The following is a 16,578-nucleotide window of genomic DNA, read 5'->3' as shown; positions in this document are numbered from 1 at the left end:
GGTTCTATTCTCTGCGTATTGGACGTGCAATTTTTTTTGTGCACAAATACGCGTGCAAATACACCCATGTGGTGCCGGCCTAAGATCTCCTTTGCAAGGGCGTATTAGCACACAGTTATGAGCACGCAAAATCATTATACAGAGAGGAGAACCCATTGATATCAATGGATTCATACACATTTTCCATTTTTGTGAGCACAAAAAATAGAACGTTTTATTGTGTGCAACAAAGTTCTCTATAGAAGCCTATGAGAGGTGCGCAAATGCACACGCTACGCAAACACAAATGCGCATTACGCTGCGCAATTACATGAAAAAAGATCACATCTGGTTCTCATTGGGCTAAATAGCTATTTAAACCAGAGCAGGGGCGTGTCCTGTGCGCATACATACAGGCCACGAGTGTGCAAAAAACCTGTAAAATGCTCCGATACATGCGCAAATCAACCTCATATTGTAAATACAATGCGCTGAAACATGCAATGAGAGTGCGCACGTGCAGCCGGTTTATACAAGCAGATACATTGTTTGCTCGCTAAATTGTCACCTTCGCTGTATAAGTGAGAACGACTGAACAATCTGTACTCAAATCAAACAGCGAACAAGCCAATGCTGCTTTTCATGCTTGCATGAAATAAACAATAAGCGAACAAATTACTGCTCATGGTTAGATCGTTGGCTGCGTTTACACTGAACGATTATTGTGCGTTTTCACTCATTTATACGATTTTTAGAAGCATAATCGTTCCGTGTATAAGGGCCTTAATGGTGATATCGCCTACGTAGAAGGGGAGCTGGATTTATCGTATAGCGTACACTACTGTGAGAACATTGGCGCAGTTTCCGAAGGGCTCATTGATAAAAGTCTCCATGTCGACGAACATACGAGAGGGTGAAAAGAATGGCCCCACGTCTAGCACAGGACCGCCGACCATCTCCTAGCAACAGGTACGTGGCCGCCAAGTCTGGTTACAGTACAACCCGGTTCTGGGAAGCATTAGTGTCAGCTCACACAGGAAAGTGATGACGGACACACTACTCCTACCTCACACATGGGGCGTGAAGGGGGCAGCGGCTCACACACCTCCGCTCTGCGCCCCCCGGATTGGTAGCATCCTCGCTGACGTCAAGCTGGGGGCGGGGCCGGCGGGTCATGTAGTCACTGGGACGATGCTGCTGAGAACATATTTTGCTGGGAGAAGCCGGGAGCATCCAACGGCAGAGAAGAGAAGGCAGCCGGCCGCATCCTGAGTCACCCGAGACATGTCGCTCCGATCCGGCATCGTCAGGCTGTTCCAGAAGACGCTCAGCACCCAGAACGTGCAGAGGCAGCGGGTACACTCCGTGGCCGTCATAGGGGCCCCGTTCTCCAAGGGCCAGGTAAGAGGTCATCTATCTGCATCAGGCATACTGCAGCGGCCACACGGACTAGATCTATCTATCTAATCTATCTATCTATCTATCTATCTATCTATCTATCTATCTATCTATCTATCTATCTATCTATCTATCTATCTATCTATCTATCTATCTATCTATCTATCTATCCCTCTCTCCATTGCGCTATAAGCCAGTCAGCTGACCCCATCACACCACTGACATTAGCCTGTATGAGGCTGCGTTTGTGTTTTCGTTGAGCAGAGAGTATCCTGTGAATTCTCTGTAGATTCCCTGCTTCATCGGAATGCCATCTGATAACATGAGTGCCCTATTACAGGTAAAGTATGGAGCTGCTATAAACCAGGCTGCGGTAGACATTACATCAGTATTGCATCATGTTGTCATTCCTTTCTGGTAACACTGGGATTAGCCGCTGGATTCTGCTGTATCACTTGACAACAAGGCAGCCGCAGGCGCATGTTCCCAGACAGAGGCGTAACTTGAAGCTCCTGGGCCCATTGCAAAACCTGTAAAAGGGCCCCCAACTATAATGCTTTATTCATAGTACTGGGCTCCCAGTATGGAGAAGGGAGGCCTTATGGGGCCCCTAAGGCCTCATGTCCACGTGGAAAATCAGGCCCGCTCCGGATTCTCCATGGAGAATCCGGACCGGGTCCCTCCTGCCCCGAGGACATGAGCACTGAAAATGAGAATAAATAAGAATAAACTTACCTCCCGCCCGCTCCGGATCTCCTTTTCGCCGCGGCGTCATCTTCTCTCCGTCGCGGCCGGATCTTCTTTCTTCGGCTCGGCGGATGCGCAGAATGACGTCGGTGACGTGCCCTGCGCATGCGCCGGCCCGAAGAAAAAAGATCTGGCCGCGACGTAGAGAAGATGGCGCCACGGCGAAGAGAAGAACCGGAGCGAGTGAGTAAATCCCGATTTTTGTCTCCCGCGGATCCGGACGGCTTCCATAGGCTTCAATAGAAGCCTGCGGGAGGCGTCCCCGCGGGAGACCCGCACGAAAATGGAGCATGGTCCAGATTTTTTCATGCTCCATTTTTAAAAAAAAAAATCACTTTTATTGACCATCCGCGGGTATTTATCTACCCTGCGGGTGGTCAATGTATCCCTATGGGATGCGGATCCGTGGGCAGGAGAAAAGTTAAAATCCGCTGCGGATTTTAATTCTTCTTTTGCCCGTGGACATGAGGCCTTAGGCTCCTGGGCCCGGGTGCAACCGCATCCCCTGCACACACTATAGTTACGCCAGTGTTCCTAGACTGAAAGCCCTTACTGTACACACGTTCAGTAAAGTACTCTTTAGGGGTTTTCTGTTTTGAACATTTTTTTATAGTAATTGCCCTATAACACCCCCTACAGGGGAAACAAGGCGATAAAACAGTGCCTTGAAATAGTATTTTGGGGATAATACATTTTTTAATAAAGTTGCTCACCATGCTGCAAAATAAATAAAAAGAAGCCACGCTCCACCCCCAACGCTGCTCCCGTCTTCTGGTGCCTGGTCCCACGCTGATCTACACTCCTGGCTGCAAGGACCTAGCAATGTCATGTGACCACTGTAGCCAATCAGCGACTCACTTTGGTTGCGGCAGTCACATGTCCCTTTTTTAGGACATCATTGCTCTGCAGCGGAGGACCACAGGCGCTGGCAGAACGGCAGCGAGAAGGAAAGTATGGCTCCATCTTGGCACACTAAGGTGAGCAGCCCTTAGAAAAACTTTTCATAATATTTAATATTTAAAGGTATCCCGTTGCGGACTATGAGCGCCATAATCTAAGGCCGGATTCACACAATGCAATACACACAGAACTCGTTGGCTTTAATTGGTTCTTTCACATGTGCGTATATTACTGCTCATTTCGGTCACACCATAAAACCAGAATGCTCTCTTTTCAAATGCACATGTCTTGCGTACGGATAAAGTGCAGTAAAATACACCAATGTGCAGGCAAAAAAGCATTGTTCGTTCAGCAAAAATGCTGCGCTCAAGTGCGTGTAAATACACATATGCTTGTTCGAGTCTGGCCTAAGTTATGGTGCTGGTAGGGCAGGTTTCCAGGAGCTCACAAAGGTATTTTTTATACTTACCTGCCACCCGGTACCCAGTATCAACAGAGCAATGCAAGCGCTTGCACACAGTCGGCAGCTTGGAGTCTGATGGCTCTGAATGCACAGTTCACATTCCATTTTTCGGGGCTGACAGTGTGGGCACTGAGAGGCGGGTAAGTATAAGGCCACATGCACACGGGCAGGTCGGATTCCGCATGTGGGAGCCAACTGCAGAATCCGACCCTGTGCTCAACAGACATACCTGTATTTTCTTCTTTTCTGTACTGCCGATGGTCTTAGGATCTGCACAATACAGATTTTTTTTTCAACTCCTGCTTTTCCCGCGAAATCCACAGCCCAGAATGTCAATTGTGGACGGGCCGGGTCAGATGGCCTCCATTGAAAGGAAGCATTCTGTGCAGAACCCGTAGGAAAATGGAGCATGCTGTGGTTTTTCATCTATGCGTGGAAACCGCAGTTGGTTTCCACTTGTGTGCATGAAGAATCATTTTTGCATTGCATGCTATGGGCCTTTTCTGCAGCGGAATTTGGAGGCGGACTTCCACTCCGGATTCTGCAATTCCAGTCTGCAGCCGGCCTAAACAATACCTCCTGTTGACCTGCCCTATAAGCACTATAACTTAGTTTATGTTGCTCATAGCCAGCGGCAGGTTCCCTTTAATTGCGCCATTGCTAACTGTGTGAACATACTCGTTCATCTTCCATACTGTAGCCCCGCAGGCCAGTGCCATGAAAATACCAAGAACCTCTTCACTCAGACCCTGGAATTCAGGCCTCATTATTACACAATTTTAGAAAGTCAGTCCTAGGAAGGTGGGATACTTTATAAAATAAATATATATTATCCATGTTAGGAAGATTATACAATAGGTCTCATGCCCATGGCCGTGAAGGGCTCCGCTGGCGGAATATCGCACCGGAGTCTGCCATGGCACCCACAAAAAAACCCGTACTCACCTCCCCGATCCGCTGCTTTATTCCCGTCTCTCGAGCCGGCACGCATGTGCAGTACAGCGCATGATGCGTCTGCAGTGCGGGGTTCCAATAGAACCTAATAGCTGCGGCATAATGCAGTGGATTTCCGCCACGTAAAGCACGGCAAAAATCCTTCTGTGGGCATTAGGTCTTAGGAATAAGAGTTATAGTACACAGTCATTAGTTTTTTTGAATACACAAAATACTCAGGAAAAACCAACACAGAGGTCCCTTGTGAGGCATAAAGTTTGTTGTACAGGGTGGGTCTCAGAAAAGTAGGCTGACACCATACTTATGAAAGCCATTTCACATAGCAACCAATTACAGCGCAGCTTTCATTTTAGGTCAGCAGTATAAGTAATAAAAGCTGTGCTATGATTGGTTGTTATGGGATACAAAGACAGATTTTCTTTTAGACCGCTCTCATAAAAGTGTAGTGCCCGCTATTGTGATGATGAGTGTTAGGCATCGCGTGTAGTTACATGAAGCATACACTTGAGGGTAGAATTGTCCCCTAGAATTGGACCCGCACAGAAATTCTGCAAGATTTCCACAGCAGAAAGGCAGCTCCAAGACAGTTTGAAGAGGCTTGTCCACCTATATTCCGCTGCAGGCATCTCTCCCCATAGAGAGAAGAGAGCTTACAGCGGAAACGGCCATACAATTGACATGCCGTGGCTTTGAATTCCGCGCAGCATGTCAGTTTTAGTGTGGCTCGGCCACAGCGGACCGTTCGCAGCGTGTGGACGATATTTTTGCAAATCTCGTCCACTTACCTGCTTAGACTCAGGCTTAAGATTGCCAGCGGAATTTTGCATGCAGAAAACCCACACGGAAATTCCACGGCAATTCCGCCGCATGTGAGCCCAGCCTAAGCCCTCATTCACACGGGCGAATTTATGCAGCTATTTAGCCACGATAAAACGTCAGCCGAACATTGCGACCATGTGAAGCATTGGATTCCAATGCATTCACATGAGCAATTTTCAGGCGCATAAAAAACAAATCACAGTCAAATCAGCGACCAATTTCCGTCAACGATTTTTCACACTCTTTTGGTGAAAAACGATGGAGACTCCCTTAGACTAAAATAAAAGGGAGGGGGGGGGGGGGGGGGAGTTTACCTGTGTCCAGCGCTTGGAAACTGAGGCAGATGGTTCTATTTAAGCATTCGAAGTCTTTATGAGGATTTCTGCTGGCCTATAGAATTCTGGGCTACAGCGTTTTTTTTTTTTTCACACGATACACCTGTGTGACTGGACAAGAAACCACTAGTTAAGCGATTTGCGGCCGCATTGCGGCTGGCATAAAAACACAACACTTGTGTGAATGACACCTAAGATAAATTTATATGAATAGAGTGGGTCACAGAAAGTAGATTGGCACCACACTCTCATGAAAGCTGTCTAAAGGAAAATCACGTGCTCCGGCTCTCATTGCAGAAGACAGCTGGCTCTATTTTGCTATTTAAGCGAACTAGAACCATTTTGCAGACCGCTGCTGCAGCGTCCTTTTTTACGCAATGCGGCCATGTGAATGGATGAGAAAACGCGCTAATTCCTTTTGAAATTAGATCGTGGCAATGCAGCGTTGTTGTGATTTTTTATTTTTTTTTGACGCAATGCAACGTTTGTGAAAACATCTGAAAGAGGCCTTAGTGAGAAGGACTGAACGAACACAGTTTAAACTGAATGATCAGTCAATGAACCAGAAAGGATTTTTATGCTGTATAAAATGAACAGCGAGCGAAAAGCAAACAATTCTCGTTCATCGTTCGGTTGTTGGATCATGTTAGGCCTCTTTCATGGGCGTTTTTACGGTGGCTGCATCGCGTGCGAAAAATACTTGCATGGAAAAAAAGTCGAGAGTGAATCACACCAAAATTTGTGTTTTCCTGTGCATTCGCATGAGTGTCTGCGGTGTATATATGTCTCAGCGCAGAAATCCGTCGGTCGGCATAAATCCTCGGCAAGGCTTCTAATGCCTAAATAGAGGCACCTGTAATGTTTTCCGAGCACCCGACGCAGCTAAACTCCCTCCCCCCTCCCTTTTTTTTCAACTCCCATAGAAGCCCATAGAATACATTGGAAGCAAATGCTTCAGATGGTCGCAGTTCTTTAACACGGCTAAATTAGCGGCGTATATTCGATTATGTGTATAAGGCCTTAGGTTCCTTTTAGACACAAAGATGATCGCTCAAAAGATGGCTTTTGAGCGATCATTTTGCATAAACTACTACTTGGTACTAATGCCTTTTAGTACTAGTTAGTAGTGTGAGAGCCGCCGGGAGCAGTATTCAGAGAACAGACAACCCGCTGTTCTCTGAATAAATTCCCTTTGTCCTGCCAGGAGGCTGACAGCTGAGACAATGTTATCAGCGCTTCCCAGGCAAAACACAGCGTGCGGTCCTGCTTATTAGCTGTTATGCCAATCAATGAATTTCATGCCAAACTGAAATCCATCGTTCGGTAGAAAAGTGAAAGATGAGCACACGCGCAACAATTATCGCTTAAAAGATGGCTTTTGATTGAATTTTGAGCAATAATAGTTGTGTCTAAATGGCTTTTACTCTGCTCTATCTACGTCTCATGGAGGGACGCACAACGTTCTATTTCTAGGAGCTCTTTTGCAATGATGCAGGTGCTAATACTCCTAAATATAGAAGCTTGCAGTCTATGAAAGCAGAGAAAACAGCTTGTGTATGCCGGTATTCATTTCATTTAGCTCGCTGTTTGAACCCTGTACTCATACTGTGTGATGCAAGATCGGAGCCGCGTCCAGTAATCAAGAGATTCTGCTAATCTGGCAGAGAGTAAACTAAAGAGATAGCAGCAGGTTTTGCATTATTACACAATATTGGACTACTGTTATTACCCTTTTATATGCTTTTCTGTGTCCGTTCTCCTTGCTTGTTCTCCAATGTGGAGTCACCTGTTACCCAGTGCCTTGAGATGGACAACCCTTGTCCTATGGCCACAGTTTAAGAGTTGACTGATTTTGTGGACTACACAATGTACCTTTCATACTCCGTTTAGTACTTCAGGTCATGTTGCGAAATAGATGGGTCATCCTTTTACCTAATCTCTCAGAAGAATTATTAATGAAGAACTATGCAAAAATATGCACCCCCCCCCCCTCTTCTTCCCCTCACTGTCGGTTGGCTCACACCTACATGAATTAGTCCAACCCTGTGAGTCAGAGTCTTAAGTACCTACCTCCTAGGTTGGTGGATAAACAGGTTTTAAATTTATTCTTCACGGATAATTTTGATTTATTAGTCTTTTGCCCATATACAATGGACCAAACACACTAGTTTTTGGATACATTGGGTGCATGTGCTGAATGTAGCCACAATCTCAGATACACCCAGCAACTATGCTTTTCAGTAGCAAGGTTTGCCATTACCTCTAGTTAGTAACTGCTTGTTGTTTTGAATAGTTTGTTATGTAGTAAGGTCATTTCAGATCATCACACTGCTTCTTCTAAGTAAACTTATCTCCTATTCAGGGTCAAGCGTCTTTGGCAGGCCACGGGCAGAGAAGTCCAAGTTATAATTATATACAGGGAACATAAGCCTCGTCTACAGATACAGCCTGCCATTTCTGCTCCATGTGAATACAGTGTAACACTGCTGCACAATGTTCTGGAGCCACCAATGTAGTGAAACTATGGGGCCTTGACTGTTGGACGTATTAGTATTTACTGCCGTACTTGGCATCTGGTGCAACTTTTCTTAGCACCAGCTTTGATAAATCTCCTGCTATGTACTTTATCAAACTAAAAATATATATACCATAGACTGTACAGTAGGGGTACACATTGGTCTTAGGGCCACATTGGAGGATTATGCTATATCAAAGCGCCGCAATAGAATTTGGATGGCTCTGTTAACACTTTGGATGGCCCTATTAAAGTGGTTAAGCCATCAATAGTAGATTCAGAGAGGTCTGCCACCCGAGACCCCCTTTACCATAATAAGCTTTCCGCCAGGCTGATGTATTTTGTGCAGTGAGCTGATGTGTACAGTAACCACACATCAACTCTCTGCACTTCAATGGGAACTTTGCTTGCAATACTAAGCCTGGCCACTGCAGTGGAAATGAAGCTGTCTGCCTTCTGCAGAAATCGGCTAACTGCACAAGCGCATTGACCTGGTGAACAGCTGTTTGGCAGACCCCTTTGGTTTACTATTGATGGCCTATTCTGCAGAGAAGTCATCAATAGTTTACAACTGGACAACCCTTTAATAAATGAGGTGCTCTGCTGGCGCAATTAATAATGGGAAACACTCTGCTGGTAAAGGAGCTTTTTGATATAATTTAATTTACAGGGCTCTGTGGGGTAGGAGGCAAGCAAGTTCCACAGCAATATGCAGTACAATGTAAGTGAATGGAGTTTTACCAAACCCTATTCACTTACAGCGGAAGAAATCCACAGCAAAAGGGAGCCCTGTTATGGAATTTTAAATCCGCAGCATTCTCTATTTGATGCATGTTGGTAAGGGTATCATCGCTGCTTAAAGAGAGCACCTAGAATGTGGGAGAGGAGGCTTATAAGGCCATGCAAGCTCCTCTGGGAAATATATGCAAATAAGAAAGATGGAACACTACCTCTGCAATGCCAACTGTTGGATGCAGAAATGCCATGGATTTTCACCATGGAATTAATTGCAAACTTAGTGAATACATTACACTGTGAAAATCTACATCACAATTTACACTTGAATTTTGGTGCAGATTTTATCACCAATGTGTGATCTCACCCTTAGGCCCAATGTCCATGGGCAAATTTGAATTGCGGAATGCACGTGGGGCACCTGTGCGGATGATCCGCAGTTCAAGCTGCCCATAGGAAGTAATGGGCATCCGCAGCTGAATTAAAAAATGCTAATTTGTTTTGTGGACCTTTTGGTCCAGAAAACAAACCGCAGCATGCTCCATTTTGCTGTAGTTCCTGCACGGACTGAACTACAGTCTGCCTCAATTAAATTGTGGACGGGCCACAGATTCTGCTGGAAAGCAGGGGATTTAAAAAAAAAAAAAAAAATCTGTACTTCACATGTGCGGCAGCACACCCTCCGATGCTTCCACACACCTACGTAGTGAAGACCTGGACAGCTAATCACCGACCTCAGCCGTGGGCAAGGTCGGATTCTGCTGCGAGCTCCCGCATGTGGAATCCGATCTGCCAATAAACATGATTCCTTAGGCCTCATTCATATGGACATATGTAATTTTGGTCCACGAAAAGCACACAATTCTACTACGTGTGTGTTACATGCATTTTTGCTGTGCATGTGCTTTTTTTTTTTGTACTTCTATGTTGCATTCACGTGTCATCTGTTTTTCATGTGCATGAAAAAAAAAGGCAAGAAGTCCCAAGTAATGTCATTTTTGTCACAGCCTGCAGAAACCAGGGTGCTCAACCAAAAAAACCATAGTGAATATTGATGTCTATGCATGTTCGTTGTGCTTTCTTACACACCCATAGTCTTTAATGGGCAATTTTGATCCATGAATACGGGTCAAAATAGGACATGCTAGGAATTTTTTGCAAGCAACATTGATCTACGTTAAAAAAGCATGTCTGAATGCTCCAATTTAATTTAATGGGTCCATGTGTGCTGTCAATATTCCAAAAGTAAAAATTACTAAATACAGACAGAAATCACACGTGTGTAATACATTTGGAGAGTCAGGAAAACAGGTTTCAGTGTGTTAATGCAATGACGCATTAGATTTTACAAGATTTTTCTAAGCAGGTTACTTGCATGGCCAATAATCATAATACTATAACTACAATAGGGTTCTCTATTCAGCAGCCAGATAATCCCTATGGAGTTTATTTATTTATTTTTTTTATTAATAATGCAAAATCAAAGCAATATCACAGGAGATGGCTTTAATATAGCTCTCTAACCAGATGTCCAAGACACCTTCCTCTGTACCACTTACGATATTGGCGGAGATGGCCAAAGTATAGCGCCTATAAGCAGGTGTCTATCAACGTCTCTGATGGGCACGTATCTGGCCTTGGCATCAGATCCTCGCCTCATTCAAGATGGCACATGCACTCCAACAACTACTGCTGATCAGCAGAAGGGTGGAATATTAACAGTCATAAACAAAAGGTGAAAACTCCCACACACATTGTAAAGGTCCTTTTCATGACAGTTATGTGAATAATCAATAGATTGAGTGAGTTACTCAATAATTGTTCGGAGTAAACTCATGTAGCAGGCGAACAATCAGGGATAAATCATTAGTATCATGCTGATCAGTTTTTTCATGCAGACATGAAACAGACGTAACAATTTGCTACCGTGTTTCCCCGAAAGTAAGACAGTGTCTTACTTTCTTTTTATCCCCAAAAGCCCCACTATGTCTTACTTTCGGGGTATGTCTTGTAATAAAAAAAAATCATTACTCACCTCCCCCGGCGTTCTGTCGCGCTCCGTCAGGATGTCGCTCGCTCCTCGTCCCCGGCGCAGCATTGCTTTCTGAATGCGGGGCTTGAAATCCCCGCCTCCAGAAAGCTAATACACACGCCGTCAGCCAGTTACAGCCATTCAATGACATCATTGAATGGGTGTGATTGGCTGAAGCCACGTGCGCCTTCAGCCAATCACAGCCATTCAATGATGTCATTGAATAGTGTGATTGGCTGAAGCCACGTGCGCCTTCAGCCAATCACAGCCATTCAATGCTGTCATTGAATGGCTGTAACTGGCTGACGGCGTGTGTATTAGCTTTCTGGAGGCGGGGATTTCAAGCCCCGCATTCAGAAAGCAATGCTGCGCCGGGGACGAGGAGCGAGCGACATCCTGCCGGAGCGCGACAGAACGCCGGGGGAGGTGAGTAATGATTTTTTTTTTCTCCACTGTATATACGGTATGTCTTACTTTCGGGGTACGGCTTACATTGGCCGACCCCCCTGACACCCCCGATACGTCTTACAATCGGGGGTGTCTTACTATCGGGGAAACACGGTAACTAGCAAGAAGTGAAAGAAGGGTTAACTAGAGAATTATGGAATGGTAGAGTTGGAAGGGACCTCAGGGTCATCTAGTTCAACCCCCTGCTCAACGTAGAACCACTAAATCCTCCCAGGCAGATGTTCGTTCAGCATCTGAAGACTTTCACAAGGCTCTGTCCTAGGCCCGGTGGTGTTCAACATTTTCATAAATGATCTGGAGGAGGGAATGGATGGGAAACTGATCAAATTTGCTGATTACACAAAGCTAGGAGGGATAGCTAGCACTAGGGAAGAGAGAAAATTCAAAAAGATCTAGAAAAGCTTGCACAGTGGGCAGCGACTAACAGAATGGTATTTAACAAGGAAGAATGCCAAGTTCTATATCTGGGCAAGAAGAATGAAGAAAGCACATACAGAATGGGAGGAATTGAGCTAAGCAGCAGCACATATGAAAAAAACGTGGGTATACTAATAGAACATAGACTGAACATAAGTCCACAATGTGATGCAGCAGCCAAAAAGGCAAACACAATTCTGGGAAGTATTAAGAGAAGCATAGAGTCTAGATCACGTAAGGTCATTATCCCCCTCTACTGCTTCTTAGTCAGACCTCATCTGGAATACTGTGTCAGGTTCTGGGCACCCCACTTTAAAAAAGGCATAGACAAACTGGAGCAAGTTCAGAGAAGAGTTACTAAGATGGTGAGCAGTCTGCCAATCATGTCCTATGAAGAACGGTTAAAGGATCTGGGAATGTTTAGCTTGCAAAAAACAAGGCTGAGTTGACACTTAATAGCTGTCTACAAATCTCTGAAGGATTGTCACAGTACAGAGGGATCAACTGTATTCTCATTTGCACAAAGAAAGACGAGAAGCAATGGGATGAAACTGAAAGGGAGGAGACAGAAATTAGATATTAGAAAAAACTTTCTGACAGTGAGGATGATCAATGAGAGGAACAGGTTACCACAGGAGGTGGTGAGTTCTCCTTCAATGGTGTTTTTGCTGCTGCATCACATTGTTGACTCATGTTCAGTCTGTGATCTGTTAGTATACCTAAGTCTTTTTTTACGTGTGCTGCTTCTTAACCCTTTCCAATCCACTGTCTGACGTCTAAAGACCTTCTGATTGAAGGCTGTATACCTCTGATGTCGAAATACGTCCGGCAGGGTACTCTTCCTGTATATTACTGGCCGCTCTGTTGTGGGGGGCCTCTCCAGTATGCCCCATACTGCAGTATTAGCCAGCAGATAGTGCTCTTGTATAATGGCAGAAAGAAAAAACCCGCTAGGAAATACTGAATCCAAAATTGGATTGGAAAGGGTTAATCCAATTCTATATGTCCTTTTTTAGAAGTGCGATTAGGATTAGAGATGAGTGAGCACCTAAATGCTTGGGTGCTCATTGCTCGAGTTGAACTTTTCGCGATGCTCGAGAGCTCGTTTCGAGTAACGAACCTCATTGAAGTCAATGGGGGACTCGAGCATTTTTGTATATGACCGATGCTCCGGATAGGTCTTCACTTGTGAAAAACCAGAAAACATCTGAAAGTCATGGAAACACCACAGAAACAAATAGGGCAGGGCAGGGGCAGCATGCAGGGCTGCATCTCAGGCTCCCAGGTCCCACTATTAAGCCACAATAGGGGCAAGAGTCTGCCCCCCCCCCCCCCCCCCAACAATTTTTACTTCGGACAAACCCTCATTAGCAAGGCACACCTTAGCAAAGCACCACATTACCTGCAACCAAGCACAATCACTGCCTGGGGGTCACACCGCTGCCTCTTCTCCTGGGTTACATGCTGCCTAACCCCCCGCACAACCCTGCGTCCACAGCGCACACAAGTTTACCTGCCCAGCCTTCAGCTGCCCTCATGCCACACGCTCGCTTCATAGCTACACCACCCTCATGTCTATTTCAATGTGCATCTGCGATGAAGAGAAACCAGAGGCACACACTGCAGAGGGTTGGCAGGGCCAGACAGTGACCCTCTTTGAAAGGAAGGGGGGGGGGGTACAAAAGCCCACAATGCTGTTGACAGTTGATGAGAAATTGACGTTCGATCTTCATTCCAATCCTGTGCCACCTCCGCCAGGAGCTGCAAACGTGGGCATAAAGGGGACTCAGGTGCCAGCACATCTACACATCTCCACAATGCAGCAATACTCTGTGTGGGAAGCATGTGTACGGGCCCAGGGTCAAGCTTGTTCCCAGCCTTCATCTTGTGTGACACAAAGTGCCGCGAGTTACATAGCAATGGGGAATCCATGTGCCCACACACTGATTATGCTGTGTTGGTGTCGGATAGCTCAATCTACACCACAAGGGAAAAGCCATCTGCACTCTGTCCCCTACCCAAGTCAGTCAGTGTCTTTGTGCCAGACAGGTAATTCACTTCTATGGGAAGTCTGTGTGCACCCACAGCATAGGCGAGCAGAAGGAACCAAAAGAAAGTAATAAACATGAAGAAATTACAGTGCCCAAACATGGCAGACTTTCACTCCGCCGAGGACATGGGCCACTGCACACACCCTCAGCAAACGCGGGCATAGAGCGGACTCCGATGCTAGTACAGCTGTGAACATCTCATTAAGGCAGTAATGTTCCTCTTTAGTGGCCCAAACGAGTTTCACAGATAACTCTGGTAACACGAGAGAAAATACATATTGGCCTCGGCCCACAATTCATTCCCTAGTCAGTGAGTGTTTTTGGGCCAGATAGGTAAAAACCGCGATGTGAAGTCTGTGTGCACCCATAGTATAAACAGACCCCTGTAACATTCCAGTAGAAAAGGTATAAGCAGACCCCAGTAACATTTCGGTTGCAGTAGTACAGGCAGACCCCAGTACCATTTCTATAGAAGAAGTATAGACAGACCCCAGTACCATTTCTATAGAAGAAGTATAGACAGACCCCTGTAACATTTTGGTAGCAGGAGTATAGGCAGACCCCTGTAACATTTCGGTAGCAGGAGTATAGGCAGACCCCTGTAACATTTCGGTAGCAGGAGTATAGGCAGACCCCTGTAACATTTACGTGGCAGAAGTATAGGCTGACCCCAGTAACATTTATGTAGCAGCAGTATAGGTAGACCCCAGTATCATTTCTGTAGCAGCAGTATAGGCAGACCCCAGCACTATTTCTGTTGTAGATGTATAGGCAGACCCCAGTAACATTTATGTAGCAGCAGTATAGGCAGACCCCTGTAACATTTATGTAGCAGCAGTATAGGCAGACCCCTGTAACATTTATGTAGCAGCAGTATTGACAGACCCTAGAATCAGTTCTGTAGCAGCAGTATAAGCAGACCCCAGCACCATTTCTGTAGTAGAAGTATAGGCAGACCCCTGTAACATTTACGTGGCAGAAGTATACGCAGACACCTGTAACATTTATGGAGCAGCAGTATAGGCAGACCCCTGTAACATTTACGTGGCAGAAGTATAGGCAGACCCCAGTAACAGTTATGTAGCAGTAGTAGAGGCAGACCACAGTATCATTTCTGTAGCAGCAGTATAGGCAGACCCCAGCACCATTTCTGTAGTAGAAGTATAGGCAGACCCCTGTAACATTTATGGAGCAGCAGTATAGGTAGACCCCTGTAACATTTAAGTGGCAGAAGTATAGGCAGACCCCTAGTAACATTTATGTAGCAGCAGTATTGACAGACCCCAGTATCACTTCTGTAGCAGCAGTATAGGCAGACCCCAGCACCATTTCTGTAGTAGAAGTATAGGCAGACCCCTGCAACATTTACGAGGCAGAAGTATACGCAGACACCTGTAACATTTATGGAGCAGCAGTATAGGCAGACCCCTGTAACATTTACGTGGCAGAATTATAGGCAGACCCCTGTAACATTTATGTAGCAGCAGTATAGGCAGACCCCAGTATCAGTTCTGTAGCAGCAGTATAGGCAGACCCCAGCACCATTTCTGTAGTAGAAGTATAGGCAGACCCCAGCACCATTTCTGTTGTAGAAGTATAGGCAGACCCCTGTAACATTTATGGAGCAGCAGTATAGGCAGACCCCTGTAACATTTATGTGGCAGAAGTATAGGCAGACCCCTGTAACATTTTTGTAGCAGCTGTATAGGCAGACCCCTGTAACATTTACGTGGCAGAAGTATAGGCAGACCCCAGTAACAATCTTGTAGCAGAAGTATAGGCAGGCAGACCCCAGTAAAATTTCTGTAGTAATAGTATAGGCCAACCTCTGAAACATTGGGGTACCATGAGTGTAGGCGAACGCCGTAAAAATTAGTTGGATAAGAGTGTAGGCGTGGGCCCAAAAATTAGTGTACCAAGAGTACAAGTGTACCCCTGAAAAATGTATCAACTGAGAGGGCAGGTGAAACCCATAAATATTTTTTGAAAGATACAGCTAGCTGTTGCTTAATTTGTAACAGAGCCTGGAGGCAGCCCTGTTGAAAAAATTGGTTTATGGTAAAGTATCAATACTTTTGAAACTTAAAAGTTGTAAAAACATTGTTAGATGAGCCTTTTGGGCCGCAGAAAAATTGGCAGTTCAGCGCGATGACATGTTGTTTCTGAAGGAGGAGTAGCAGGAGGAGGACTAATATCAGAGACAGATTGACAAAGCTAAATGCCCCGTTTTTCCGGTGATTGAAAAGAGTGCTTTGATCTGCGGTTGCAGCGAAAAGAATCTTTAGGTTCCGCTGCTCTCCGCTGGTGGAGAAGAGACGTCTGGGGAAATCCAGGCTTTGTTCATCTTTATGATTGTAAGCATGTCGGCACTGGCAGTTGACAGGCGGGTACGCTTGTCCGTGATGATTCCCCCAGCGGCACTAAACACCCTCTCTGACAAGACGCTAGCTGCAGGGCAAGCCAGCACCTCCAGGGCATGCAGCGCAAGTTTGTGCCACATGTCCAGCTTTGACACCCAATAGTTGTATGGAGCAGAGGCATCACGGAGGACGGTGGTACGATCGGCTATGTACTCCCTCACCATCTTTTTATAGTGCTCCCTCCGACTCAGCTTTGACTGGGGAGTGGTGACGCAGTCTTGCTGGGGAGCCATAAATCTGGCAAAGGCCTTGGAGAGTGTTCCCCTGCCTGTGCTGAACATGCTCCCCTGCTACTTGGCCCTCGGAACTAAGCCTTCTGCCGCTAGTGCTGTCAGATGGGAAGTT

The 16,578-nt window shown here is 45.8% G+C and overlaps 1 protein-coding gene across 1 annotated transcript in view; it reads left to right on the top strand.

Annotated features, from left to right (window-relative positions):
• The first annotated feature begins 1,161 nt into the window (after window positions 1-1,161).
• Window positions 1,162-16,578, top strand: part of ARG2 (arginase 2) — a 35,007-nt gene continuing 19,590 nt past the window's right edge. Inside the window, exon 1 of the mRNA XM_066608667.1 lies at window positions 1,162-1,380. Within this exon, the coding sequence (XP_066464764.1) occupies window positions 1,264-1,380 (117 nt within the window). The 5' untranslated portion in view covers window positions 1,162-1,263. The remainder of the gene's footprint in view (window positions 1,381-16,578) is intronic.

Source organism: Eleutherodactylus coqui, chromosome 6 (genome assembly GCF_035609145.1).
Source record: "Eleutherodactylus coqui strain aEleCoq1 chromosome 6, aEleCoq1.hap1, whole genome shotgun sequence".
NCBI lineage: Eukaryota > Metazoa > Chordata > Amphibia > Anura > Eleutherodactylidae > Eleutherodactylus > Eleutherodactylus coqui.
The sequence above is the reverse complement of the archived record's forward strand: the minus strand, read 5'-3'. Positions and strand labels throughout refer to the sequence as shown.